Below are 25,808 nucleotides of genomic sequence, written 5' to 3' on the forward strand. Positions count from 1 at the left end.
ACCGCATTTCTTAAACTTTTTTTTAATTAATTTCAACCGTTCTTAATTCTGGTTGTGAGTTGACAAATGTTATGCAGAAATTAAAAATATTATCCGACCTAAAATACAACTTTATTATATACCAAAGGCCTAAAATCATTCAAATAATGTAATAATTCCCAAACACCATCAATCTGTTATGATGTTAGGTCTTCTCACCTAATGCTATTAGTATATTTTTAATATACCCCTGATTTATACTTTTGATTTAATTCTTTTATATTATTGAGTGTTCGTAATCATCTTAAATAGATTATGTTTGAGTTGTAATACATTCAATTGTCAACGTATCGTTATCATTGTATTTATTTTTATATTAATGTTGATGATATTTATTTTTCATCGTCAACTATAATATTTATTACTATCTTCAATTTCTTCTTAGTTGTATGGTTTGAAATTTTAACTCTTTTATTTTATGGTCCCTTTTCCATTAGTTTGTGATAGTTAGTTTTACTCTTTTTGGTATATTTTTGTAAAAAAAAAGTGGTATTCCTTAAAAAAACATTGGTTTCAAAATAATAATAATAAATGACCTATTAATAAGGATGGATCAAGAGTGTTGTAATTACACTATGAAAAAAATTAAATTTTAATCTAATTTATGTATTTTCTTTGTATTTTATATTAATGATCTAATTCCACACCTTTAAAATTATAATATAACTTCTTAAATTTTTTCAAACATAAAATTTTATGTTTGTCCATACCATCAAAAGATTACTGATATTGAGACTGAAATTCAGATTCGAATGAGACTGATCATGTTGATATCATATGCTAGTTGCGTCACGGTAAGAATCTAACATACGTTCCCCCCTTGATTATTATCCGTGCATGCATTAGTTTAGCTTTGGGGCTTAGCCCTCATCATAAATGCCGCCCTGCATTCTTTACCCTATAAATGCTTTACAAACTCCCCCATCTCCCTCAAATAACCTCCTCCTTCATTTCCCATAAATTCAAACAACGACAGATTCACAGCATTTCTTTTCTCAGATCTAAATCCCGATGTTAATGGAGTGGTTTTCATGCATAACCGATGTAGCATTTAGGCACGGAGAAGCCATCTCTTTCCGGGTTTTCGCGGCCATGAATGACCTCCAAATCGAGACCTTCATTCGAGTGTTGAAGAAAACTCTCTTTGCAGCTTTCACCTGCATTTTTTCATTAGGTATATAATATAGATAGACATGATGAATGCATTTGTACTTTTTTTTACAACTTACATGGAAATCTGTAAACAGGAGGATCTATGGTGGGAACTGTAGTTGGAGCAATGAAAGGGCAGACGACAGAAACAGGGTTTGTGAGGGGAGCTGGAATCGGTGCTGTTACAGGTGCAATCACAGCCGTTCAATTGCTGGAATCATTGGTTGATGGGGAGTCATTATCAAAGGTATACATGGAGGGTAGAATTTGCCAATTCAAGCCCCCTGAGAAAAATAATTTCCAGATTACCATATTTTCATCATTATTGCATTCATTATTTCATCCCTTCTTTAATTTTTGCTGTTTTATAGGTAGCTTTATTAGTTAGCTTAGTAAATGGGAAAGTGTTTGTTGAGTGGGTTAGTCCAGCAGTGCTGAAAGCTTACCAATGGCAAGTAAGTAACTTTCTCAGTAACCAAACAAACCTTTTCTCTCTCTCCTTTTTTTCTAATTTCAGTTCTGTATTTCAGATTAACTCGGTTGAATCGACGTATAGAGAAATCTCAGACATTTATGACGTAAATGGAGCAAAGGGTTTGTCCAGAAATCGAATTCGAAAGCTTCCGGTGTTCGAATTTCGATCTAGAGATATGATGAAAGTGAAACCCATGGAGGAGGGTGGTTGTTGTTCAATTTGCTTGCAGGGTCTAAAGGAAGGAGAACTGGGGAGAAATCTTCCGAGATGTGGGCATGTCTTCCACTTGAACTGCATAGATGAATGGCTAAGCCGACAAGGCACTTGTCCCATGTGTAGGGAACATGTTTTTACTGATGTTAACCAGGAATTGTAAATCACATCAAAGTTTTGATTCACTAAGAACAACAAAAATGTTTTTTCCCCCTTCGATGTTCCAATGTACAATTTGGAGAATGAAAATGAATGGTGGAAGAGATGAAAAGAAAATGGTGTATTTATACTTCGTTGCAACCTTTCATTTGAGCATTGATTCGCTTGTAAATCTGTCAACTGATCATTGTTAGAGTGATAAATAACTTGTTTAACTTCTTATTGACGGCCGCATCTAATATTCAAACTTGAACAACAGCTCCCCGAATACAATAGGGTAAAGTACATTAAAAGTCATTGAGTTATACTCAATTGATTGTTTTGGTCATTAGACATTCAATAATTTTAAAAATGATCATTAAATTTATCAAATTATTAAAAAATGGTCAGTGTGACGTTATAATAATTGTAACAGTTTGAATAATTTAATGACCGTCAATAAAATTTAATGACTATTTTATAATGTTTGAACTTGAATATCCAAAACAATAATTTGAGCATACTTTAATGACCCTATGATGTACTTTACCCAGTAAAAATAACATATATGTATGTAATATTTTTCTGGGTTAAAGTACACCAAAGGTCACTAAACTACGCTCAATTGATCATTTTGACAATTGAACATTTAAAAGTTACAAAATGATCATTATATTTTTCGAACTGTTACAAATTAGTCACCACAATGTCATGATAATTGTAAAAGCTTGATAAATTTAATGATTATTTTATAAAATTTAATGACTATTTATATTAGTTCGATAAATTTTAATGAAATATTTTATAATTTTTGATAAATTTAATAATTATTTTATAATTTTTAAAAGTTCATTGACTAAAATAATCATTCGAGCATAGTTAGATTACCTCTAATATATTACTTTAAAAAAATGAAAAAGTAACCTTAAGAAAATCATTTTCAAGAATAAGAAAATCATTTTCAAGAATATAAATGAAGTGCGAAAATAATGGACTTGTAAGTGGATTTAAGATTCAACCAAATCTACTCCAAAGCCCAAACCTTTAACAATAATTGTCTGAAATCATCAGCTTTGGGGTCAATCTAGGAAACATCGAAAACCAAACTTGGAATATTTCTCGGTTCATAAATTACAACATTTTTTTGTTTTCCAGTTGTTTTCACTACAGTTTCACCTGGCTATGTATAATATAGTATATACATACATAAAACACAAACAAAACACCATAGAAAAAGTGACCAAAGAAGGAAATTTGGGAGAGACAACAGTGAGAAAATGGTTTGGTGTAGTTTAAGACCAATCAATTTCCGACTATCGATGTCGGCTTGCCACTCTCCGGCTCTCAGTTGGCTGCTGCTGCTGCTGGATTCGTAGCTGGCTGTTACTTTTTGTTATCTTTTTCGAGGGAAGGCTCCCCTTTTGCTTGCTTAAGCCTATCAACTTGTACTGGAAAAATGAAACGATTGTCATTGTGAAAATGGTGGGCCTTTCACATATTTTTCGTTGTTTATAGTTTCATTTTCGAGTTTTCTTTGATGGGTTGTTCTTGAAACTGTGTGAATTTGTGTTGGATGTTGGTTTTAATTGAATCATACTTGTTGAGTTCATGATAGAGTTTATGGGAATTCATATCGATTTATACTTTGGAACCAATGTCATCAACAACATTACGATAGTAAGGGGCTGAGAAGATGGAAGTTTAAGAGAATGCTATAAGCAAATTGATCATAGATTATACTTTGGAACCAATCTTTGTTTCATTATCAGTCACAAAGCTGTTCTACTTTATAGTGGTCTTTGGCTCCATTTGATGCCTATGGTTTGCAGGTTGTAACTTGTGACACTATCTTGATCTTAGCGAAAAAGGAGGCAGTGGTAACTGTCAAAGCTCCGGCAGCATTGGGACCGTATTTGCAGGCCATCAAGGCTAATAATCATCTCTGTCTCCTGTATTCTCGGTCTTATACAGGAGGTTCGTGACATATTCATCGGTTCTTGATGTTTTAAGGTTGTAGTCGTAGAGTTCCAGAATATAAACGAGGTTCTGGTCTTGTCTTTTTGGTATTTTTCAAGACCGGAAATCTCGTCTTGGACAAAGTAGAGGATCAAACGGAGCAGGTAACCTACGAACATATGAACTAATGGCCCTGTAAATTTGCTACCGAGTACATGATGGTACACTGCTATGCAAATCTATGGTACTCAGAAACATAGGAGAAATACTGAAAACTGGTGGTGCTGACTATTCCGCCGAGGTTAAGACAACAATTATGTATAATTCTTCTTCGATTTTCTCCGCCACTTTGCTCGATGTATCGATGATGATTGATGATCCGAAATAGTTAAGATTTTCATTGTTTCTCTGGTTTCCTTCTTGCACGCTGGCTGACATGAAAGACCTCAAGAAAGTGAATGAGATCTACGATAAATGTGAGAACAAATAGTTCAAGTTAAAATCTGCTTCAAGTTAAAAATAAACCGTTGTATACATTGGTTTCCAGTTTCGTCTTGAACATCGTACACATCGACAGAACGATTTCTTTTGCAGACTTTCATTCGCCAGCACCAGCTCGTGCAACACTTCAGGCAGCAGCATTGCCATTGGATGCCAAGAGTGATTGCTGCACTCGAGGCATGACGAAACTAAGCTTCAAGAGCCTCATCGTTTCGATTTTGAATTCGGATGTCGTTTCGGGAGACTGCTGCAGGTAGTAACCCCGTTTTGACATCTAGAAACCAGCAAATCTCATGTGATTTGAGATCTAATAATGTTTTGAGTTGCAACGCATAAACATCTAGTTGTATTGGTTTTATGCATATGGTTATTGTTTAACAGAGCAGTCAACCTCTGTTCTTCGGATATCGGATACCGAGTATTGTACACCTGAGTACCATGTGTATTCCGTTCTCTAGTTTCCGAGATCGGAGTTCGAATTATTAACAAATAATTAATGATGGATTATCAATGTTATTGATAATCGAATAAATAGTTAATCAAACCATAAAAACAATTTTTTTAATCAAACCCTTTGAAGTCTATTCAAATATTATTCTTTTATCTATTTAAAAAAATATTCTTTTATCCTGTAAGCCCTTGTTGGATAGAATTGTGGCTCAGTTCCACACTTGGACTGCTCGGAACTTATCGTATGCGAGGAAGACTCAGTTGATTCAGGCTGTTATCTTTAGTATTCAAAACTACTGGAATAGGCAGTTGGTTATTCCTAAAGCCGCCCTTTCCCGTATTGAGCAGCTTTGTTCCAGGTTCTTCTGGAAGAATGGAGACATTGAGAGTAAAGGGGCTCGGGTTTGCTGGAAGTTCATTTGTTGTCCAATGTCGGAAGGGGGGTTGAATCTTGAAGACCTGGAATAATGCATGCTTAGTGTTGCTTATTAAGGATATTTTACAGGGGACGCCTAAGGTCCTCTGTCTCGGCTACGCTTGTGATGGATCCGGGGGTGACCTTAACGAGGGTGTGGGATGCTATTAGATTGAGAAGGGATAAGGTGCACTGACATAATCTGGTTTGACATGCCTTCCAAATGCCTAGTCATATCCATGGTTTTCAGAACCGGACCGGTTATCGAACCGGTCATGTTATCGGTTCACTGGTTCAATCGGTCGAACTGATTCGACCTGTCGGAAGAACCGGACGACGTCATAATTATTTAAAAAATTAAATAAAAATACCAAAAATATTTAATAAAAAATAATTTTTTATATCACAAGACATATTCAAAACAAGTCATAACATATATAAGTTAAAAACCATAAAATCAAGTGAAACAAAATGATTCAAATTAACTACAACATAATATTTAAGTTAAAACATATTAAATAATAAATATAATTATATAACTATAATTAAAAAATAAATTTGGGGTTAAAAAATCATAACAAAATGATATTGTTTGGTTTAATTTTTTTTTAAAAAACAATCTCACATGGCTAAGAAACATAGAACAGCATCCCAAAAGTCTAAAGAGTAAAAATACGAGAACAAAACAATCTCACATTGCTAAGAAACATAAAAGAGCATCACAACTAACTTCTATAAATAATAGATGTAATTTGACATTCAAAATCATGGAGCCTTTTGGTAAGTATTGAGTGAACTATTCTTTCACTTCAATCAAGCTCGAATTTTAGGCTTCAATCGAGCTTCTAAATTTTTTTTTTAGTTCAAGCCTTTTTTGAGTTCAAGTTTCAATATTATATTTCGAGTTTGAGTTGAACTTAATAATTTTTAACTTGTGAGTTTGAGTTGAGTTGAACTTACTTTTAAAGTTTTCAAGTTCGAGTCGAGCTCAGTAATATTCGAGTTCGACTTGGCTCGTTTAACAAACGACGTTGTTTGGTTTAATTTTTTTTATAAAAAAAATCCCGATTTTTCCCGATTTTTTCCGGTTTTTAGCCGGTTCGATTTGAACGGTTTTGACCGGTTCACTAATAACGGTTCAACCAATTTAAATTGAACCGGACTAAATAATAATTTCCGATTGAACCGGTTGAACCGATTGAACCGACCGATCCAATCCAATTTTCAAAACAGAGGACATATCTTTGTATCGACTATTGAGTGAGGGTGGTATTGTTTTATGTAGAGGGTTTTAGTGTTGATGTACATTTGGTGGCACCCCCGCTGCTCTTCGGATAAATACAGTCGCATTTATCCTAAAAAAATGTTTATTCTTTTATCATATTACTATGAATTTAATTTAAAATAAAGATAGGACAAACAAAATAATATTTTGACAAACCATTATTTATATAATATCATGGATATTTTAAATCCAAGATTAGATTTTTCCCAGAAATGTGGGGCCAAGGGACAAGTGAAGATTACACATTTAGGTCATATTTCGATAAATTATTAAATTGATTTTATTTTAATTACTAATCAATTAAATTAGTTTTTTGTTTTAATTTCAGTCAAAGTAACTACAATTAACCAAGAATTTGACATAATAATTTTAAAATTTGTATAATAACATAATAATACGCGTGGGGTTATCTTTTGAATTCCCTTTATTTTAAAGTTATATCGTTGTCGGTGTCGATTCTAGTTCTTCCGTGATAAAATTCGGTTCTTCTGTATTTCTTTTGAATTGTATTTCAGGTAATTCAATTTCTTTAAATTTTTACCATTTCAAGTTTTTTGGTAGGTTTTTCCGTCTGGTTTGATTTTAGATTTTGTTGGTAGCATCTCTTGTTCTTTGATTGTATTATTCCTTCTCCAAGGTTCAAAGTTTTTATTTTTCTTTTAATTTTTTTGCTGTTTTTTTTTTTCTTTTCATCTCTTTGTTTAAATTGTCCAATGGTATCACATATATATTGCTAATTGCTTAAGAAAATTTATTTATTTTTGGATAAAATGCTTAAGAAAATTTAATTTAGATTATATTATTGTGAGCTACAAAACTGGGATTTCATGCTTTGATCAATCTGCTGTTCCTTGTTTCATTTTCACAAGTTTTGTTTTCCTCTGTGTGTGTATGTATGTATATGTATATATATATATTCATGGAATTTAAAGAACCAATTGCTTAGTTATTTCCATTATCGACTATTTAATCATCTATTGATGCAAGTTAATTTTGTGTTTTGTTTTTTAGGTGCATAATAATTTGGATAATGGAAGGTATTGTCGTTAGAAGGGTCATTCCCTCGGACAACAGCTGCCTTTTCAATGCTGTTGGGTTAGTTCATTAAACTACTAGATCATTAACTTTCCGTTTTAACGTGTTTATTAGTTTGATTGGTGTGGTTATTGTTTACTTGAGATCATGTTACTTCGTTTCCTCGCTTTAGGTACGTGATGGATCATGACAAGACCAAAGCTCCGGAATTGAGACAGGTTCTTATCTGCATTATCTCATGATTTTTTTTGGAGCACTTCATTTAGGTCATAATGTTATTTTATGCTTGCGTGGTGATTGAAGATATATATCGAAACTTTGTATGCAGTTTATGTTAACTAGTCAATTCTAGTATTTAGACTTCGATCTGTAGATAGAATGGTTACAAAATAGGAAGCTTTATATGTTGGTATGCAAATGCATACGACTGGGGCTTTAATGGAAAATGTTCAAGATTACCGTATTACTAACATTACCGTATTTAGGTTGTTTGGTATTTTAAATGAATTTCGTGCTTTGCTTTGTTTGCCTATATATTACTACTGAGATCTCTGATGCATCTACGGGAGGTGTGATATACTTTTTCATCGAGTTGTTATCACTGCTATACGCTGCATGCATCTGGAATGCCAAAGTAGATAGAACGATCAATGTATTTTAGTTGGAAGGTGGAAATCTGTGAGCATACATGAAGTGTCAATATAACGCCATTTATCCTAACTATTTTAAATGTGATTTTGTTTTCGTAACCTAGTATGATCGATGATTGTTTGAAGGTTATAGCAGCAACAGTGGCAAGTGACCCAACGAAATATTCTGAGGCATTTCTTGGAAGGCCAAATGCAGAGTATTGTTCTTGGATTCTCGACTCAGAAAAGTGGGGAGGTTAGTTGAACTCTCCCCCCCCTCCACTCGAAGTCCATTCTAATATTAATTAATTTTATCGGGATCTATTTATTACAAGGACAGTCTTCATACTATTTCATTAATTGGCTACTGACCTTGGTATGTTATTTCCTGTTTTGAAGGCGCCATTGAGCTTTCAATATTAGCATATTATTATGGACGGGAAATCGCAGCATACGATCCCGTTGTGATTTATATGGTCAGGTTAGAACTGCTTATGTCGTCACTCTTTTTTGTCTCTGGTCGTCAATTTGTCATTATCGATGCTTACACTCCCCTTTCTTACTTCGGCCTTCATGACAGGAAAAAAAATTCTCTCAAAGAGTCATGCTGATCTACGACGGTCTCCACTATGATGCATTGGCCGTATGTTGTTTCATGACCAATTTATTATTTTCCGAGGCTGTCATTGTCACATTTAAAACCAGAGGAATAACACAAAAAAAGCATTAGTGGATAATAAATTGCTATAAAGGAAACTTTGAGAGAATCTATATGAGATTATGACCATTAAATAGGACATCGCTGCTGCTGATTGTGATCTTTTTCTTTCGTAATGTTTTTATCTTTATTTCTTGTTGCTGCCATTCTCCTTTCTATGCTTATGTTTTCCCTTTTTTGGGTTTTGTATCAACAGATGTCTCCATTTGATGGTGCTCCCGAGGAGTTTGATCAGACTATATTTGCCGTGCAGAAGGATAAAACCATCGGACCAGTTGAAGGTCTTGCATTGAATCTGGTTAAGGATCAACAAAGGTAGCATTTTAAGTTTTTGAATATATTATATTTGTTTATGTAGTCAGTGTTTGAGTAATCCCCGTTTTATCCTTTAACCGACCTTTTCTAGTGATGAGCATTAGACCTTAACTGATTTTGGCTCCTTGCTTGTTAGGAAGAGGAGCTATACCGGCAATGCTAACTTCACTTTGCGTTGCGGTGTATGCCAAATTGGTGTGGTAGGCCAAAAGGTCATCTTTTCCCCTCGTTTCTTAAGCTCACTATGTCGCATCCGGTTTCACTATATTTTCTTTTAAATACGACACTTCTCACGTAGCTCTGTGCTAATGTTTAGGAGGCTGTGGAGCATGCACAAGCAACAGGCCATGTGAACTTTCAAGAATATAGATGATAGAAAAACCGGAGAGGTTAGTGTCGTTTCAACTCCTTTTTATACCTATCTAGTCCATTGAACTTGTATCATTTGGTTGATAATCATCTCATCGGATTCTCGGAAAACAAAATGGAGGTTGTTGTTCCAGTTATTTCGGGAACTGTTATTGTAGGATTGAAGTTGTGCTAGATGAAAAATATTTTCTGGTTTCTTGTTATATCATCACAGCAATGGAAAACATTCGGTTTACATTCATGGAATGATAAAAGGATCATAATAGTGAGATCTTTCTGTTGTTTTCACGCTTAATAACTTCTGTATAATTTCCAAAAGTTTCAACCTTGATCATGCCATCAGTGAATGGTTCAATTTGGAAACTCAAACCCTGTTACCGAATCAAACAGCAATGATAGTCGAAAATGGAACAATTTGCCTAGTAAATGGTATTTGCAGGCATTAGCAGCCAAGCATTCCTTGAAAGGCAAAGAACTCGAGACTGACAATAGAGTAAGTTATTAGATACTTATCGTGTTTTGTGCAAACAGTATTTCTCGAAAAGGCAATATGGATCGATAAACGAAAATAATCCAATCAATCAAGAGATTGCCATTGTGGTCCATTTTATCAATTGACCGAAATATATACACACACATACATATTTAAAACAAAAATTACAGAGGAAAAATGATATCATTTCAGTCTGCCATGAAATTGTTTTCCTTGATAACATCGAGTGATGCAATACAAATGGCATGCATTGCTTTCTCTATAACATAGACCATGTAGAATTACAAGCTACAGATAAAAGGAGCCAACTAACCTGTTTCATGAGGAACATCATCTGGCTAAAGTAGCAAGAACTCGATAACTGGAAAATCGGATAATCTATGGGAGTAACAGGGTGTTTTGTATTCAGATGCTCCAACTTTTTAAGCAATTCCGAACTAGCAGCAGAAGTTGCCTCGTGTATATATTACTTATTTCAGGTGGAAACCTATCTGTTGAAATCACTAATCAACATCTAAATCTTCTGTTTAAGAACATGCCGTAGTTGGACCTTTTGGCTTTCCATCCTTGCCTCCAAAAGTTTTGCCTTCAAACTATTCTTCTGCGCGCCACGAGGCCAGTCAATGCATCCTTTCGTCCCTCTCATTATGTGTGGATGACTAGAGTCGGGAGAGCTCCACTGTCCCACTGAGGGACTAAAACCATCTTTACCTGATCCTCGATCTGGGGATACAATACCGCCGTTAGACATTCTTCCATTTGAAACCTGGCCATTCGCTCCTTCTACCGTGATCATCTTGTAATTTTCTCCATTGTTCGGGCAAGACCTCCAAAGCCTTGCTATGGACAACACCTTCGACTGCCTAGCAGGCAATGAACAAACTTCGCTAGTCTCTGTGTTTGGCGTATCCCCATATGCATTTCCTTCCCATTCAGTTCCACTACCTGAGAAATTGCTGTCCCGGTGAATCTTGCTCGCAGATGCAGCACTTTCTTCGGGTGAATAACTTGAGCCCTGATCCTCGAAATGGCTTACAGTTTCCCACCCACTCTCATCTTCCTCTATCTCATCATTCTGATTATATTGTGCATTTGAATGTCTCGCCATGCTGTCTTTCTTCATCATTTTCATCTCAGGACTCGGTGTATGAACTTTTGAGGCATGGCTGGCAGTACTGTATGCAGTACATTGTTCGATTTCCCGTTCATTTGCTTCAGCTAACACATCTTCGAAAACCGAAAATATGTCATCTGGGTTTGCGGGTTCATATGTAAATTCCTTGATTTCTTCAACATTAACAGACTGAGCAGCCTGTCTTAGTGACTCTGCTTCTCGCAATTCTTTCATGTGCAGATTTCCAGTTCTTGACCTTAGAAAAGTCTCCAAATCTGCTATAAGCTTGTTCATTTGTGAATACCTCTCTTCAAGTGCTACCTTCGCATCAATGAGCTTCATCTGAACACGTTCTTCACGCCAGACCTCAGCCATCTGCAACATTTTTCTTTCCTCATCGACTTCCTCCCGAAGCTTCATGGAATCTCTCTTAATTTTCTCTGCTTCAGCCTTGTCTTCTCCAATTTCCTTAGCAAGCTCGTCACATACTTCTTCAATGAGTTCTCTGGCCTTTCTTTCCTTTTCATAATCCTGCACATATCGCTTTGCCGATAACTTGGCAGCAGCCAACTCATTCACCAACTTGGAATTAACAATTTCAAGCCTCTGGCGTTTCTTCTTTTCTCGATTCAACTCAGCTTTGACGTCGTCAACAAAGGCACGTATCTTCTCATGTTCTCTACTCCGCCATGCAGCTCTTTCCTCGCTAACTTTCCTCAAGAAGTGCTCAAGTTTCTTCTTTGAGGAACGGCGCTCAGTCTCAAGCTCCTCAATGTGAGCCCGAGCCTGTGCTAGCTCAGCTTCAAGGGCAGAAACAATTGATACAGCACTTACTTGTTGGTCAATACGCTTCATGTGGTGGTAAATTTTCCGTACCTCGTCCGTTGTTTTTAAGCAGACAGGATCCCACTTTGTTGCTCCCTCCATTGCAGAGTTTGAAAATTGAATTGAAGGCTCAATCTTAAGAAGGAAAAAAGCAGGATAAGATCAGAAGAGTAAGGAAATCAATATGCAGAGCATGCAGCTGTCTTCGTTTTCACGTTGTATTAAGCAAGCTACAAGCATGTTTATCCTAGCTTTTCTTACAAATATCCCTTTTGGAGCGATTTCCCCAGTTTATCCTAGAGTTGAAGTGATTATTGCCACTCATCTTCATCTAATCACGGTCAATGCATCAAATGGAAGTGGTCTGTAATTCTATTCTTTTCCCTTCTAGTTTTTCTAGACTTGTTACGAGTCTCGGATAGGCAATGAACATAAAATGCTTTAATAGGGAGATTGATAATAAACCGCTCGAGCACACAACTTTGGTAACATTCAAACGTCCAAAAATATAGTGAGAAACAACCTATTCTTCTTTTACAGAATCACCAGAATGGAACATAATAAACCCCATCGAAAAGAAATCACCAAATGTGGGTCCCACGTGTAGATTACAAAAGGTTTGGTTTCCTATGAGTTCCATTCGTCGTTTCCTTGTTGAACAGGTCATTAAAAGTTCAAGATTCGGTTTAGTAGCTCACAGATGCAAGCATACCTTACGCAGGAGGCCGTTTTTTGCGCCAGAGACCGAACTTGGGCTCTGTAATGGATCCTCTGAACCATGATTCTTTTCCTTCTGATGATAATGGAATGGAACACCCATAAAATCTTTACCAGACTGCAGTAAGCCACAAAGTAATGAGCTTGAAATGTCCAGAATCATGATTCAAATTTCACAACAATTAAGATTCAATTGTTCGTTCAAGACGGAAAAGAGTGTTAACTGTTAAGAAAGACTAATTAGGCAGCACAACTTTCAGAAGCAATTCAAAGAGATGATTGAATGCATTCGTTGTGAATCAAGCAAACCCGTAATACTAGCGAACGTATAGCCCTTTATCGAGAAAATATCCATAGAAAACATATCAAACCATGCTCACAAAATGCCTCTCATGATTAGGAAAACAAAACTATACCAGAGCATACAATGAGGACAAACTGCAGACATGATAAATGCATCGAAAAGGAAACTTTCGGGTAAGAAATCATACGAATCGATTACATTTAGCAAGTTATGAAAGGTTCACTTCTTTGTTAGACATGCAAAAGCTTCATAAACATCAAAACTTTCAAAAAATGGAACAATGATGGCATTGTAAAGATCTGATTCTTTTCAGCATCAATTGCTAAAGCTTCAATTATAAGCAAGAAATTAACAGTTCTTGAATTTGATCAGCTTATTCTCATTATACCAAATAGTCTAGAAACAAATGGGAAAAAGAGCATAAAAGCACAGGTCATGGGGGAAGAGGTTAAAAATTCCAACCTTGAACCCTGACCGATCACTCCTGCCTGCGCCACCGGGCGCCACCGTCTCCGGCAACTGCAACTGCAACCGCCATAATCCAGCTGCAAGCTTCCTCGCAGACACTTTCGAAGCACTTTGCCTCCGACGTCCACGACCACCGCCTCTCCTGCAGCCATCCTCCTCTTCCTCCTCATTCGCGTGCTCCTCTTCAACTCCACGACCTTTCTCTTTCTCCTCCACTTTCCATTTCAACAAAGGCGTCTCCGGCCTGCTCCGCCTCCCCACAACCGGCGTACCCCCGACCCGTTTCCACCTCCTGTTCCGTGTCTTACGCTTCATCGCCGGCTTGAGATCCGCGTCCGTCGGAATCCTACCCGAGAATGCCGCACGTAAACTAGCTTTTCCCGTCACCTTCATCACTCTCTCAAACTCAAACCTCTCCCATCAACATCCCAAAAACCAACAAAAATAAATCACAAAATTCCCACTTTATAAAGGAACAAAAGCAACCCAAAAGAAAAAAACTTTGCAAATTAGTTGGCCAAAAAATCCATTCTTTCAGTGAAGTGTGTGAAATTGATTCGGGAAAAAAAAACACAAAAACAAAACCAAAAGAAAGAGCAAAAACTGAGCTGAGAGAGGATTGTGAGTGTGTGTGTGTCGCTGTGTGCGTTCCTATGTTTTTTTTAAAAGTATCTGGAAATGGAGAAAGAGACGTATCTCAGATATGTATAAAGATACGTTTATATGTATCACCGTATTTTTGTACAGTCAACGTGTAGTTCGGAAAGATACGGTGCCGTTTGGCGGCGTACTAGGACGCGGGTTTAGTTTTGCTTGATTAGTGGTGGTGGGTTTGCACTTACAGAGATAAAAAAATTAACTGATCTTATTCTCATATGTAATTGAGTAAGGGGAGGTAGAATAGTAGATTGTCTTCAACATCAAGTTGAGAGCAGCTTCTGTAGGAGACTTCCGGATTATATATTAGAAATTTAATTAAAAGTACATTATTTATTGGCTTTTTCTTCTTAAATTATTTTGTATGGAATTGTTTTCGAAGAAAAGAAAAGAAAAGAAAATATTTATAAATATATATTTAGGGTTTTTAGTGAGTGAAAAAAGATTATGTGAATTAGTGTGTATTGATTAGTGTGATTTTCACAATCTTTCATGTAATTTGTTTTTGATGTGGTGAAAATTTTCTTTTATATATGTAACCTTTTTGTTTAAAATATTTCGTGTAAATTTATATATTTTTAACTTATCATCTTATTCATTTATTCATATTTTTTATTTTATACTTTTTTACATATAAATTAAAATATTATAAATATACAATAATTTTTTAAACTCACTTGTAAGAATAAAAAGATATTATATATCAAATAGTTATTATGATTTTTATATCTCATTGAAAATTTAAAATAAGTATATTTAATTATTCGATATTTAAATTTCTAACATAAAGAGATAATAAATATCACATAGATTTCAACTAATAATATGTAAAAAATATTAAAATGTATAAAATAATTATTAAGGAATCAGATAAGACCATATAAAATAATAATAAAAATTCAATGAAATAATTTAAAAATTAAAAACAATCACTATTGCTATCTTGATAAATATCATTAACATTAATATATATATATATATAATGATGATATTTTGATAAATTAACTTTATCACAATTAAGCAATGATCGATCTATCTTTAATGATTTTAAGTATTTATCATGATCAATAAATTTTAAATACTATTAATGGTATTAATATAACATGGTCAAATATGTGTGTATAGAGAGAACACACGGTATGGCAGATTTTTCTTTTTGCAATATTTTAGACCGGATCTTGAAGGCATCGAGGAAACTCCACGTGGCTATACATCTAAGTCACACGTGGAAGACAAACCAAATCAAATAATTTAACAATCAACAATTACTTTTTTGGTGTATTATTCTTTTCATATCCGCAAGCAGACGAATTGTACCCTCATGGCCTGGCTTGATGTCCGAGCCAACATCAATAAAATAGAATAAAATTTGGATCTTAGACTCCCTACACCTTAAAATTAAGACATGAATGTGCAATTTTTTATTTTTATTTTTATTTTTCGATAAAATGAATGTGCAATTCAATTTTTATATTCGTAACAACCATGGAAGGGTTATTATTGTTAAACCTAACATTTGTTATTATTTGAGGTCAATGAAACTAATCAATCGAGTTAGCTAAGGTAAAACACATTGTTGAAGGATTTTATTTATTTATTATATGATCGGTCAAAATCTTTAAAAATCAAGTATTATATTTTTAAGATGGCATTATTTTGATCAAATACATTTTATCGTTACGGTAGATTCAAAAATATTTTTAGGTCGAACATGAGTATGTTAACAATATAAATTTTTTAAATGGGGTAGACACAATTAAAATTTTAGGATGAAAACTCTCAATAAAATAAGTAACTAATCGAAGAAAATTCATATTTCGTGTGAGCACGTGGCTATAGATCCACCGCCATTTGGTCGGTTGGTCAAATTGATCATCTTTGTTCCTTCATATTCCATTGGATCATAAGTTATAGACCTACCGGAAGCACTCTCATTCTTTAACTTAGAGTCTCCTTCTCCTTCCTAGAGGACTGGATTTAGAATCAACAATAAAAAAAATGACACTCCCGTATAGAGTCATATTAAGATTCTCTCTCTATATCCTGTAAAAGGTACTCGGAAGTGCCTCATAAGATTATATAGGGCGTAGAACTTTATGGTGACTTATCTCTCGATGAATTAGGACCTGTTATAGGGTAGAGAAATAAAATGTTGAACATTTTCATGATGACGTCATTTTGAGAATATAATACACAATTGTTGGAAATTCAAATCAATCACACAATTAGACGATCCCTCCACTCCACGTATAAATATTTGTTTCGTTTAGATGATTCCATCTCAATGTGTGCTTAGATATTTCGTAATTAATGCAAATCTCAAACGACAATTAACCCTTAAAACTACTCAAAATTTGTCACATTGTTTGCGGCTAACACTCACATTACATATACTTGGGCAAAATAATTGTCTTACATATGTTTTGGTAATAATAAAAGATTATGGCTACCCAAAAGACAGACAATTAGACAATGAAAATTATGGGTTTTCTTCAATATTGTAGTAATTGTGGAGGGATTTAGTGGGGGGATATAAGCTGTTCTTAATCCCATATTTGTGGGCCAAATTGTGTTTTAAATGTCACTAGCAAAGTAGAGGTTCTAACACAGTGTCTTAGTATGCTTAAATGACACTTCGTTGTTGTTCTTGTTAAATTGTGACAATGTATAAAAGTTAAAGAACTAAATCTATTATTATATTAATTTGAATTTTATTTTATTTTATTTTTAAATTATAATTAATATAAAATTTTATTTATAATTTAAAATTTGAATTGATTATTAATTTTTTTTTATTAATGTACCATGACATCAGCCTAGAGTTAATAACGTAGTGATTATTTTATGCTTTCTCAATAACATGAATGATAAAAAAAATAACTTGAATGATGATAACATAACTTTTTAAAACTTTAATAATTTATTATTTCTATTATCAGCCTGTTTCTGTATTCTAATAATTAATTATAATTGTAATTATGAAGAGTTGTCAATTTCTTTTGCCCATATTTTATTACGATGGGGAACCATGTTGTTTCACATCTCTTTCATTTGCTGGCTTTAATTATATGTTGAAGTTTTGTACCAAACAAACCATTAGGACCAATATGTTACATATGAATTTCTTAGCCAATAAGAATGGAAATCTTAAAATGGACAATTAATGTGAATATGATCTTTTAGTATTTGTAACAGGACAACATAAAATAAAAATATAAAGTAAACAAATGCAGCAAGGATGAAGAGGGTCCATGAATAGTTGCCCCATTGATATGTGTGGCTTAAATGTTCTGTAATTCACTGTCCCAATCAACAATATGATCAGTGTGGGACTGCTACAAAGGAAAAGTATAGGTCTCCAATCATCATCAATTTGATCACGTAAACTTTATATTTATATATTCATATATAAAAATATATTATATGAGAATATTTATGGATCAAACCGGACTAAAATATTTCGCATAATTTTAGAAATTATTAATCAAAGTAAATTTGATTTATTAATAAAAAAAATTAATACAATATTAAGATATAATACAGTCTCAAGAAAAAAATGAACCTAAAGACGACATTATTCAGAGAAAAAAACATGAATTTCAAAAATTAATACCCATTGATTCTTCTTTAGGTGTCCACAATTGAGAATGTATAAATTGTTTCCACCTTCCAACAATTAGATGTGTATATGATTCCTTCGAGGTTGATGAAATTAATGTAGGAGTATTAAATACAAAATATATTCGAGTCAATAAAATTAAACTCTTTATTTTTTTTTAATAGTCTGAGTGGTTACAATTACAAGATAATATTTCTTAACTAATTGACAATGTATACGCATCTTGTAAACGCAACTGCTCAAACTTAAGATCTCTATGATATTTTTTTATGTTAATGTTAATGATTTTTATTCTTTATTCTTGACGATGAGATTTGTTCTTATTTTTTTTATCTTTTCAAATTGTTCGTTTAAATTTTTTAACTCCTTAATGTATGTTTTTGTCTTTAATATTTAAGGGTTAGTATATGATATTTAATGATTTTGGGACACCTTCCTTTTAATCAATTAGAATGCAAAAGTTTGATACTTATCACTTATAATAAAGGCACGATTAGTTGAGAACATTTTTATTGAAGTACGTCCAATTTTAATCTCATATGACTAAAAAATATAATTTCTATAAATAATATTATTTAGGCTTTATTTTAATAATTAAAGAATAAATGAGTATTATTTATATAAATTAACCCATCAAAAGAGTGATATCACCTTAGCTTTTTGGTCAAATAGTTAATGGCTATAATAATGTAAGCTATGGGGTCTTTAGGCAAAAACACGTAAAAGAAAGTTAAATATAAAAAGAATAGCATCAAAATGAGTGAAATGGTTGATATATACAATATAAAGACAATGCCTAAAAAGCAATGCAACGTATTAAATACATTTGCATGTTGTAGCATTCTTTGAAGTCAATTGTGAAGCCATGGCTAAGGTTTGGTTGGGTATGGGCTAGCCTGCCAATACCCATGTGGACTAGGAGCTAGGCTAAGCCTCTTTTTATTTTTTTTATTTTTTTTAAGTTTTCTTACTTATCATATATGCCGGGATTGTCTCAGGAAAGGCTGGTTAATATACAACGTTATCGGATATATTAAAAGATATTTAACAAATTCGGTTTAGCGCTACCAGAAATGTTGAGTAATAATAATGTAGTAGGTCTAAATCATGAAGAAATATTAAAAATTTTGGCAACCGACAAACTTAACTTGTCGGTTTGTGTCGATCCAAATTAAAAATGTATTGATCCATATCAATATAATAGGTAAAAATATGACAAAACCGGTCACGAAAAGACAATACCGGTAAAGCCCTACCATATATATTTAAAGTGTTGATACTTTAATATAAGTATCGACACTTTGTGAATTTAAAAGAGAAGCAGTTTTAGCGCCTATAAAGTGTCGATACTTTATAAAAATGTATCGATCCACAACGATATAACAAGTAAAAATATGATAAAATCGGTATCAAAATGATAAAACCGGTAAAGCGCTACCGAATATATTGAAAGTGTCGATACTTTAATAAGTACGTGCAATAAATTATCGATAATTTCAAAGAAATAGGTAATTATCCTATCGAAAGTATCGACACATGACATAAAAGTATCGATACTTTGGTAGTTGTATCGTTAAATATAAATAACATATCCGATGAAAATATAAAGGACATAGCTAAATATTCTCTGAAAATAGATAGAACGGACGAGTTTTTGAAATCGAAGCGTAATTGTTGCTGCATTTCAGAAGGCGTTTCTAAAGCGAAGTTTGCTTGTTGTTGCTGCAGTCGAATCGAAAAGTATGTTGTCGAAACTCTAGTTTTTTATTATTACAATAATCACAAAAAGGGTTTTTATGTGTTATTTGGGGTTTTGGAGTAAAGAAGCATTTGTGATCAATTACAGGTAGAAAGTGATATTCAAGGTAAAATATAAATGTTGATACTTTTATTAAATATTATAGGTAGAAAATGATATTATAGGTTGTATAAATGTGCCAACACATTTTGTAGTGGCCATTCAAATTCTTTTGAAGAAAACCGTTTTACCACAAGAGTAGTTATCTATATTTGAATATTGAATAAAGTTTATGTAACAAGTATTTGATTTGATTTGCGTAAACTGATATATGAAGGAAAAATGGAGTCAATGGGTGGAAAAATTGTTGGTGGCGCAGATGACTTTGAAATTGAGGCCGAGACTCGAAAGCAACCAAAGGGTGGATATATGTACTTCTAGTAAGTATCAATGTCTTTTTGTTATTATTGTTGAAATGGTAATTGGATTAAAGTATTTAAGAACTTTAAATTGATGACAAATTTTAAATGTTGATAGTATGGCCGAATGCAAAAGGATGAAGAAAGATGGCACACAGAGCGGTTCGATATGTAAAATGAAATTGACATTGAGTATTATTTAGTGTTAATGTATTGATTAAGAAACGTGTATGCTTAATATTAGGTAACAAAAGATGTGAGGTCCAAATGGAATTCGATGAGTGATGCTGAAAAGGAACCTTACATCACACAGTCAAGGAATGATAGTAAAGAATAAAAAGAACGGAGGAAAGCACATGAAAATAAGGTATTCATTAAACTTGTAAATACGTTGATACAAAATATATAAGAACTATAACATTATATATTGTTAAAAAATATAGAAAGTGTCGACAAGGTGCAGGATTAAAAGGGTGAATTCATTAGTTAAACACCTTAAGGAGAAGGGTCAGTTGAATGTGCTGGGAGAAATAGTGTTTGGATCGTTGGTAGGAGTAAGGGATCGACCTATTCGGAGAGAATTGTGTTGATCCTTGATGGCGCAATTTGATGTCAAACAATGTATTGTTAAGTATGGTGATTTTTTATTTCCTCTCGGGATCACATGTGCTGCAGCCGTATTGGGGGTAGAAAATGAAGGCAAAAGTGTTGTAGAAGTCTGTAAAAGTAATAACTGAAAATCACTTGCCTCCAAATATGGTTTAAAACAGAAGGTGACATATGCTGAACTTGAAGAGGAAATAAAAAGTGGATCTTACGGGGGGATGAGCTAAAGGCCAGAGTTCTATTGTACCTTGTTGGTATCTTTATTTGTCCAACGGGTGATACGTCAACGAACAAGGATTATATGAAGCTTATTTGCGATGAAGGCTTGAAGGGTGAAATCAATTGGGCTGAATATGTCCATTCAAGATTGATTGAATCAATAATCACCTTTAAAAAGGGCAGCCAGAGATACCTCAAAGGGTGCATAGCAATCTTAGAGGTAAATGACTTGAAGAACTTTTTTGTGTTTTTATATAAAATGATAGTATAGTTATTATATAAAATTATAAATTTTATTATAAATGCAGGTTGCACTGTTCGATTTTTGGTCGGGCTGTGAGGCAGTGCCGGTTTATGAAAGAACCGGAATGGCACGCATCCGTGCATGGGGGAAGGAGGTGGTGGTTAGAGTGATGGCGAAGTTGAACTTGGATAGACCGAGGAAGCACGAAAGGATAATAAATGTAATTAAATAATATTAAGAATATAATCAATGTCTTAATATTGTAATTTAATTTTGAAGGTTATTGGCAAGAAGGCAGTGGAGGCAGAGGAGAAGAAAGAAGAGATGGTTGTATTGGGGGTGACGATAAGGGAAAACAAAGTAACTTCAACATTTTGATGTCTGAATTGACTGATATAAAAAAATTCCAATTTGATATCATGCAAAGACAATCAAGAGTCAAAGAGAAACTTGAGAGAGTCGAAGATACACTTGAGAGGCATAAGGGGGAAGTGGAAGGAAAAATAGATAGAGTGGTGAAAGAAGTAAATGTGTTGAGGGGTGAAGTGGTGAAAGAAGTTGATGTGTTAAGGGGTGATCTTAAGATGGTGACGGGTGAAAAATTTGATGGAGTGGTGAATGAGGTTGTGGAATTGAGGAGTGAACTTACAGAGGTGAAGTGGGTGGTTGATCAATATTTGGATGAAGGAGATCAATTGAAGGGTTAAATAAAAGAGATGAAGAGCTATGTACAACAAAAATACGATGAAATGAAAAAAATATGAAGAAGAAAAGAGGGAGGAGAAAGAAGAAAAGATGGAAGAAATAAGGAGGAAGGAAGTCGATGTCATTTATACACTGGAGAATGTTATAGCAACAGATTTGGATTCGGAATGTCCTGCACCCCAGAAGAAGAAGCAGAAGGTAAGTTGAATAAAAGAAAACTTAATTTGATCTTTATCATGTTGTTGTGACAAAAATTTGTATGAAAAATTGTAGGTTGAAAAAGCGGATATTCCAAGCGGAATTGATGACATCGAAACTGCAATTTGTGATTATTTACGGAATATGAGTTAGAATCGGGGTAAGTGAAATATATTGCTTTGTGAGTGATATTTAAATATTTCATGACAACATATTAATTCTAATGATTCATACAGATATTCTGTAATCTTAATGGGAAATCAATTCGCTAGTTTATACGACGTTGCAACGTTGAAGCCTACGGAATGAGTTTGCGGTGTGGTAAGTAGAAAGTAGAAAATGTTAAAACTTATTGAATATGTTCTGATTGTGTAATTAATTTTGTTAGGTTATTGATTTGCTCGCTTGGACAGTATGCTACGATTCTCAAAAATCATTCCGGATGATTGACTACCTTCCATACCTCTTAGCGGTAAGTTAAATTAATAAATATTGAAAAGCAGTGTTATAGACGGTAAATTAATAATGTTTGTTGCGTAATTGCAGCAACAGGCGTTGGATGCCAACAACAAAGAAAGTTTTGAGAGTATTACTATCTTTTGGGGTCCCATATTGGATAACTATGTGAAATTCACCGACTGTGAGAAGGTAAGACACCATACCAATTGCAAATGATATTTTCGGATATAGAATGTTGAATTTTATCAAATTGGGTGTGAAATTTGTTGCAGACCATGATCACAATAAACTACCATAATTCACATTGGTATCTGTTGGTGTTGGATATGGTAGATCGTGTTGCAACAATATATGATAGTATGTTTACATCTGAAGCAGCTAAACAGAGAGTGAAGGATGCTAAGAGATTGATATGTATGTATGTATGAAAGGACATTATGTAAATTATAATGCATAATTTTTTTGGATCATAACTTCTTTTTTTTAATGCAAATTAAAATATTATATTTTTATAATAAGAAACGCATTTGGGTTGAATATTGTGGATCTCTAGGAAAGTTCCCCTTGAAAAATTTCAAATTTGTGGAGCATAAGAAGAATAAGCATTCAATGGGTATGAGATGTTATCATAAATAGAAAGCTTAATTTATGCAGGATTCATAATTGACATGTGTGGTTTTCAAATTTTGTAACAGATATGATTGCGGCATGTATGTGATGATGTGGATGAAATCGATCGGTTCTATAGGGGCAACTGGTGATTTTGTAAGTGGAATTCAAAATTCGTTTGCGGTAAAATTGTTAAAAGTCGTAGATTGAATGTTGTGGTTTACAATAGTTAACGTTCTGCCAATTTGAATATAGGTTGTTGGAGAGTGGGATCGATCGCGAATATTAAACGATCTCATAAGCCACAATCAAAATCAACGAAGATAGGAAATAACAGAAGCTGCCTTGAGACACTACAATAACAAAATGATGCAATGATGTAAATGTAGGGTTAATTTTTTTATAAGATTTATAATTTTGTATGTGAATGTAATTATGTATGAGATGAGAAAAGTTAGCGTAGGTTGTTGTATATTTTCTTATACACATTAAGAGTCATGTTCATACGTACGATATATGGAGATTGTTGTAAAAGGTAAATTGACAATGTAGTTGGTAAAAATAGACTTTTTACTGAAAAATTAATAAACACTTATTTGTTTCCAACATTTTGTCCAGTATGATTCCCAAACATTAAGTTTCCAAAAGTAATAGGTAAAATATATCGATCCCAGAAACATATGCATCCATAAGTATAATGTAATAGGTAAATTTACAATGTAACTGGTATAAATATATCGGTTTTATGAGAGAATAGGTCTACAACATGTATCGACACTTTTTTAATTTTGTGTCGATACTTTTGGTCCATAATGGATGCCAAAAAGAGTGAACACAAAAAGTGTCGATACATTTTCAAAAAGTGTCGATCTAGAAATATATGCATCCATAAATATAATGTAATAGGTAAATTTACAATGTAACCGGTATAAATATACCGGTTTTATGAGAGAATAGGTCTACAACATGTATCGACACTTTTTTAATTTTGTGTCGATACTTTTGGTCCATAATGGATACCAAAAAGGGTGAACGCATAAAGTGTCGATACATTTTCAAAAAGTGTCGATCCCAGAAACATATGCATCCATAAGTATAATGTAATAGGTAAATTTACAATGTAACCGGTATAAATATATCGGTTTTATGAGAGAATAGGTTTACAACATTTATCGACACTTTTTTAATTTTGTGTCGATACTTTTGGTCCAGAATGAATGCCAAAAAGGGTGAACGCATAAAGTGTCGATACATTTTCAAAAAGTGTCGATCCAAAAAACATCGAAACCCATAATTATAATGTAATAGGTAAATTTTCAATGTAACCGGTATAAATATACCGGTTTTATAAGAGAATAAGTCTACAACATGTATCGACACGTTTTTAATTTTGTGTCGATACTAATTTAAATATCGTGTGTTTTCCCCCTTCATTATTTATTCGATACAAACTTCAAAATCGACAAATAAACCCTAAACCTAAAGGCTTCTGAACTCTTCCTCTTCGACGAATACTAGCGTTATCATAACAGTGACGATCATATATTCAGGTAAATTTATCGATATTTTATGGGTTTGATTGATTTGTTTTCCTGAATGTGTTTGTGTTCCATTGTAATAGTATCCACACCCAAAATGGCTCCAAAACGTCAGCATCAGAAGCGCGGTCTTTCTCAAAGCTCTTCTCAACCCAGTTCTTCTCAACCACAACCTCATTCTCAAACAAACGATTCTTCTGAGGAAATCAGGTCCTTCGAAACTCTGAACTTTAGATCCGATATGGAGAAACAAAGATGGCAAATGAGCTTTAAAGTAAGGAAGATTCGTCCCGAACGTGTCATTGACTTGGGTTTCTTTTTTGATGATAAATATGTATTTAGTTTAAAATCCACATTTACATCTTGGGGTTGGCTTGAATTCCTTGGTGTAGAACCAAAATATTACCCCAACCTAGTTAGAGTCTTCTACAACAATTCTTCCTTACAGTACGAGCCTAATAAGACTAATATAATAGGAATTAATACCCATGTCATGGGGAAGAAAATATATATATCTCCGAAAACTATTGCGGAGGATCTAGGTGTCGAGAATAAAGGGGATTTAGATGAAAATAATTTAGATACTACAATACAACGGGTTGCTAGAAATAACCCAATTCACCTAGATGTAGAGTCGAGAGTGTTTCACAAAATGCTCACATGGTATATCCGGCCTAGTGGGGGGAAACATTCAACGCTTCGAGACAACGATTATTGGTGGATAGCAAAGTATAAATCCAAATCCAAAATGGCTTCAAACATTGCTAAACTGATATTTAATACAATTGTATATATGGTCACAAAGGGAGCAACAATTTCAACTTCACTACCATATGGATGTGTCATCACCCATCTGTTAAAGAAGAAAGAAGTTGATTTTTAGCATGACGTCCCTGTTCGATTAACCCGTAAGATTGACATGTTATTTATTAAAAAAGCGGGATATGATTTTGTTGAAAAACTCGGTTGGAAGCACGTCAAGGAGGTCGGATTAGATCAAGAGAGGGAGGAAATGGACCCCATTGGCCATGAAGATGAGCAACCAATTGGAGACGCAATGATGGAAGAAGCTCCAGTTAGAGAGGATGTCACAATTAAGACCGTAATGGAATACATGGTCAATTTTTGGGAGCGTATTGATTCCCTTGTGAGTAGAATGCGACCCGATATTTCATCATTACGCGAT

The 25,808-nt window shown here is 33.8% G+C and overlaps 2 protein-coding genes and 2 pseudogenes across 3 annotated transcripts; 3 read left to right on the plus strand and 1 right to left on the minus strand.

Moving 5' to 3' along the window:
* Positions 1-986: 986 nt before the first annotated feature.
* On the plus strand, positions 987-2,060 carry LOC120197889 (NEP1-interacting protein 1-like). Of its 2 annotated transcripts, XM_039199285.1 has the most exons (4): positions 996-1,213; positions 1,287-1,438; positions 1,563-1,646; positions 1,722-2,060. In XM_039199285.1, exons 1-4 carry the CDS (start codon positions 1,051-1,053, stop codon positions 2,040-2,042), a joined length of 720 nt encoding a protein of 239 aa, XP_039055216.1. In that variant the 5' UTR covers positions 996-1,050; the 3' UTR covers positions 2,043-2,060. The 2 variants fall into 2 exon arrangements, with proteins under 2 accessions (XP_039055215.1, XP_039055216.1); XM_039199284.1 differs by having other exon boundaries at positions 987-1,213; positions 1,563-2,060.
* Positions 2,061-3,294: 1,234 nt separating this feature from the next.
* LOC120198491 lies at positions 3,295-5,510 on the plus strand (annotated as a pseudogene).
* A 1,546-nt stretch (positions 5,511-7,056) lies between these two features.
* LOC120198059 lies at positions 7,057-9,923 on the plus strand (annotated as a pseudogene).
* Positions 9,924-10,385: 462 nt separating this feature from the next.
* LOC120198643 lies at positions 10,386-14,228 on the minus strand. Its single transcript, XM_039199947.1, has 3 exons — positions 13,606-14,228; positions 12,835-12,957; positions 10,386-12,257 (listed from the first exon to the last, which is right to left on the minus strand). Exons 1-3 carry the CDS (start codon positions 14,002-14,004, stop codon positions 10,698-10,700), a joined length of 2,082 nt encoding a protein of 693 aa, XP_039055878.1. The 5' UTR covers positions 14,005-14,228; the 3' UTR covers positions 10,386-10,697.
* Between the last annotated feature and the right edge of the window lie 11,580 nt (positions 14,229-25,808).

The sequence above is a fragment of the Hibiscus syriacus genome, unplaced genomic scaffold, assembly GCF_006381635.1.
Source record: "Hibiscus syriacus cultivar Baekdansim isolate YM2019G1 unplaced genomic scaffold, ASM638163v2 tig00117056_pilon, whole genome shotgun sequence".
Lineage (NCBI taxonomy): Eukaryota > Viridiplantae > Streptophyta > Magnoliopsida > Malvales > Malvaceae > Hibiscus > Hibiscus syriacus.

What these genes read in the sequence shown, in the direction of transcription:
- LOC120198643 (XM_039199947.1), bottom strand. Translation starts at nt 14,004, where the DNA reads ATGAAGGTGACGGGAAAAGCTAGTTTACGTGCGGCATTCTCGGGTAGG. An exon ending in GTGATCGGTCAGGGTTCAAG is followed by an intron (nt 12,958 to 13,605) that starts GTTGGAATTTTT and finishes GGCTTACTGCAG; the next exon opens with TCTGGTAAAGATTTTATGGG. An exon ending in AAAACGGCCTCCTGCGTAAG is followed by an intron (nt 12,258 to 12,834) that starts GTATGCTTGCAT and finishes TTCCTTCTTAAG; the next exon opens with ATTGAGCCTTCAATTCAATT.
- LOC120197889 (XM_039199284.1), top strand. Translation starts at nt 1,051, where the DNA reads ATGTTAATGGAGTGGTTTTCATGCATAACCGATGTAGCATTTAGGCAC. An exon ending in CACCTGCATTTTTTCATTAG is followed by an intron (nt 1,214 to 1,286) that starts GTATATAATATA and finishes ATCTGTAAACAG; the next exon opens with GAGGATCTATGGTGGGAACT. An exon ending in ATGGGGAGTCATTATCAAAG is followed by an intron (nt 1,439 to 1,562) that starts GTATACATGGAG and finishes GCTGTTTTATAG; the next exon opens with GTAGCTTTATTAGTTAGCTT.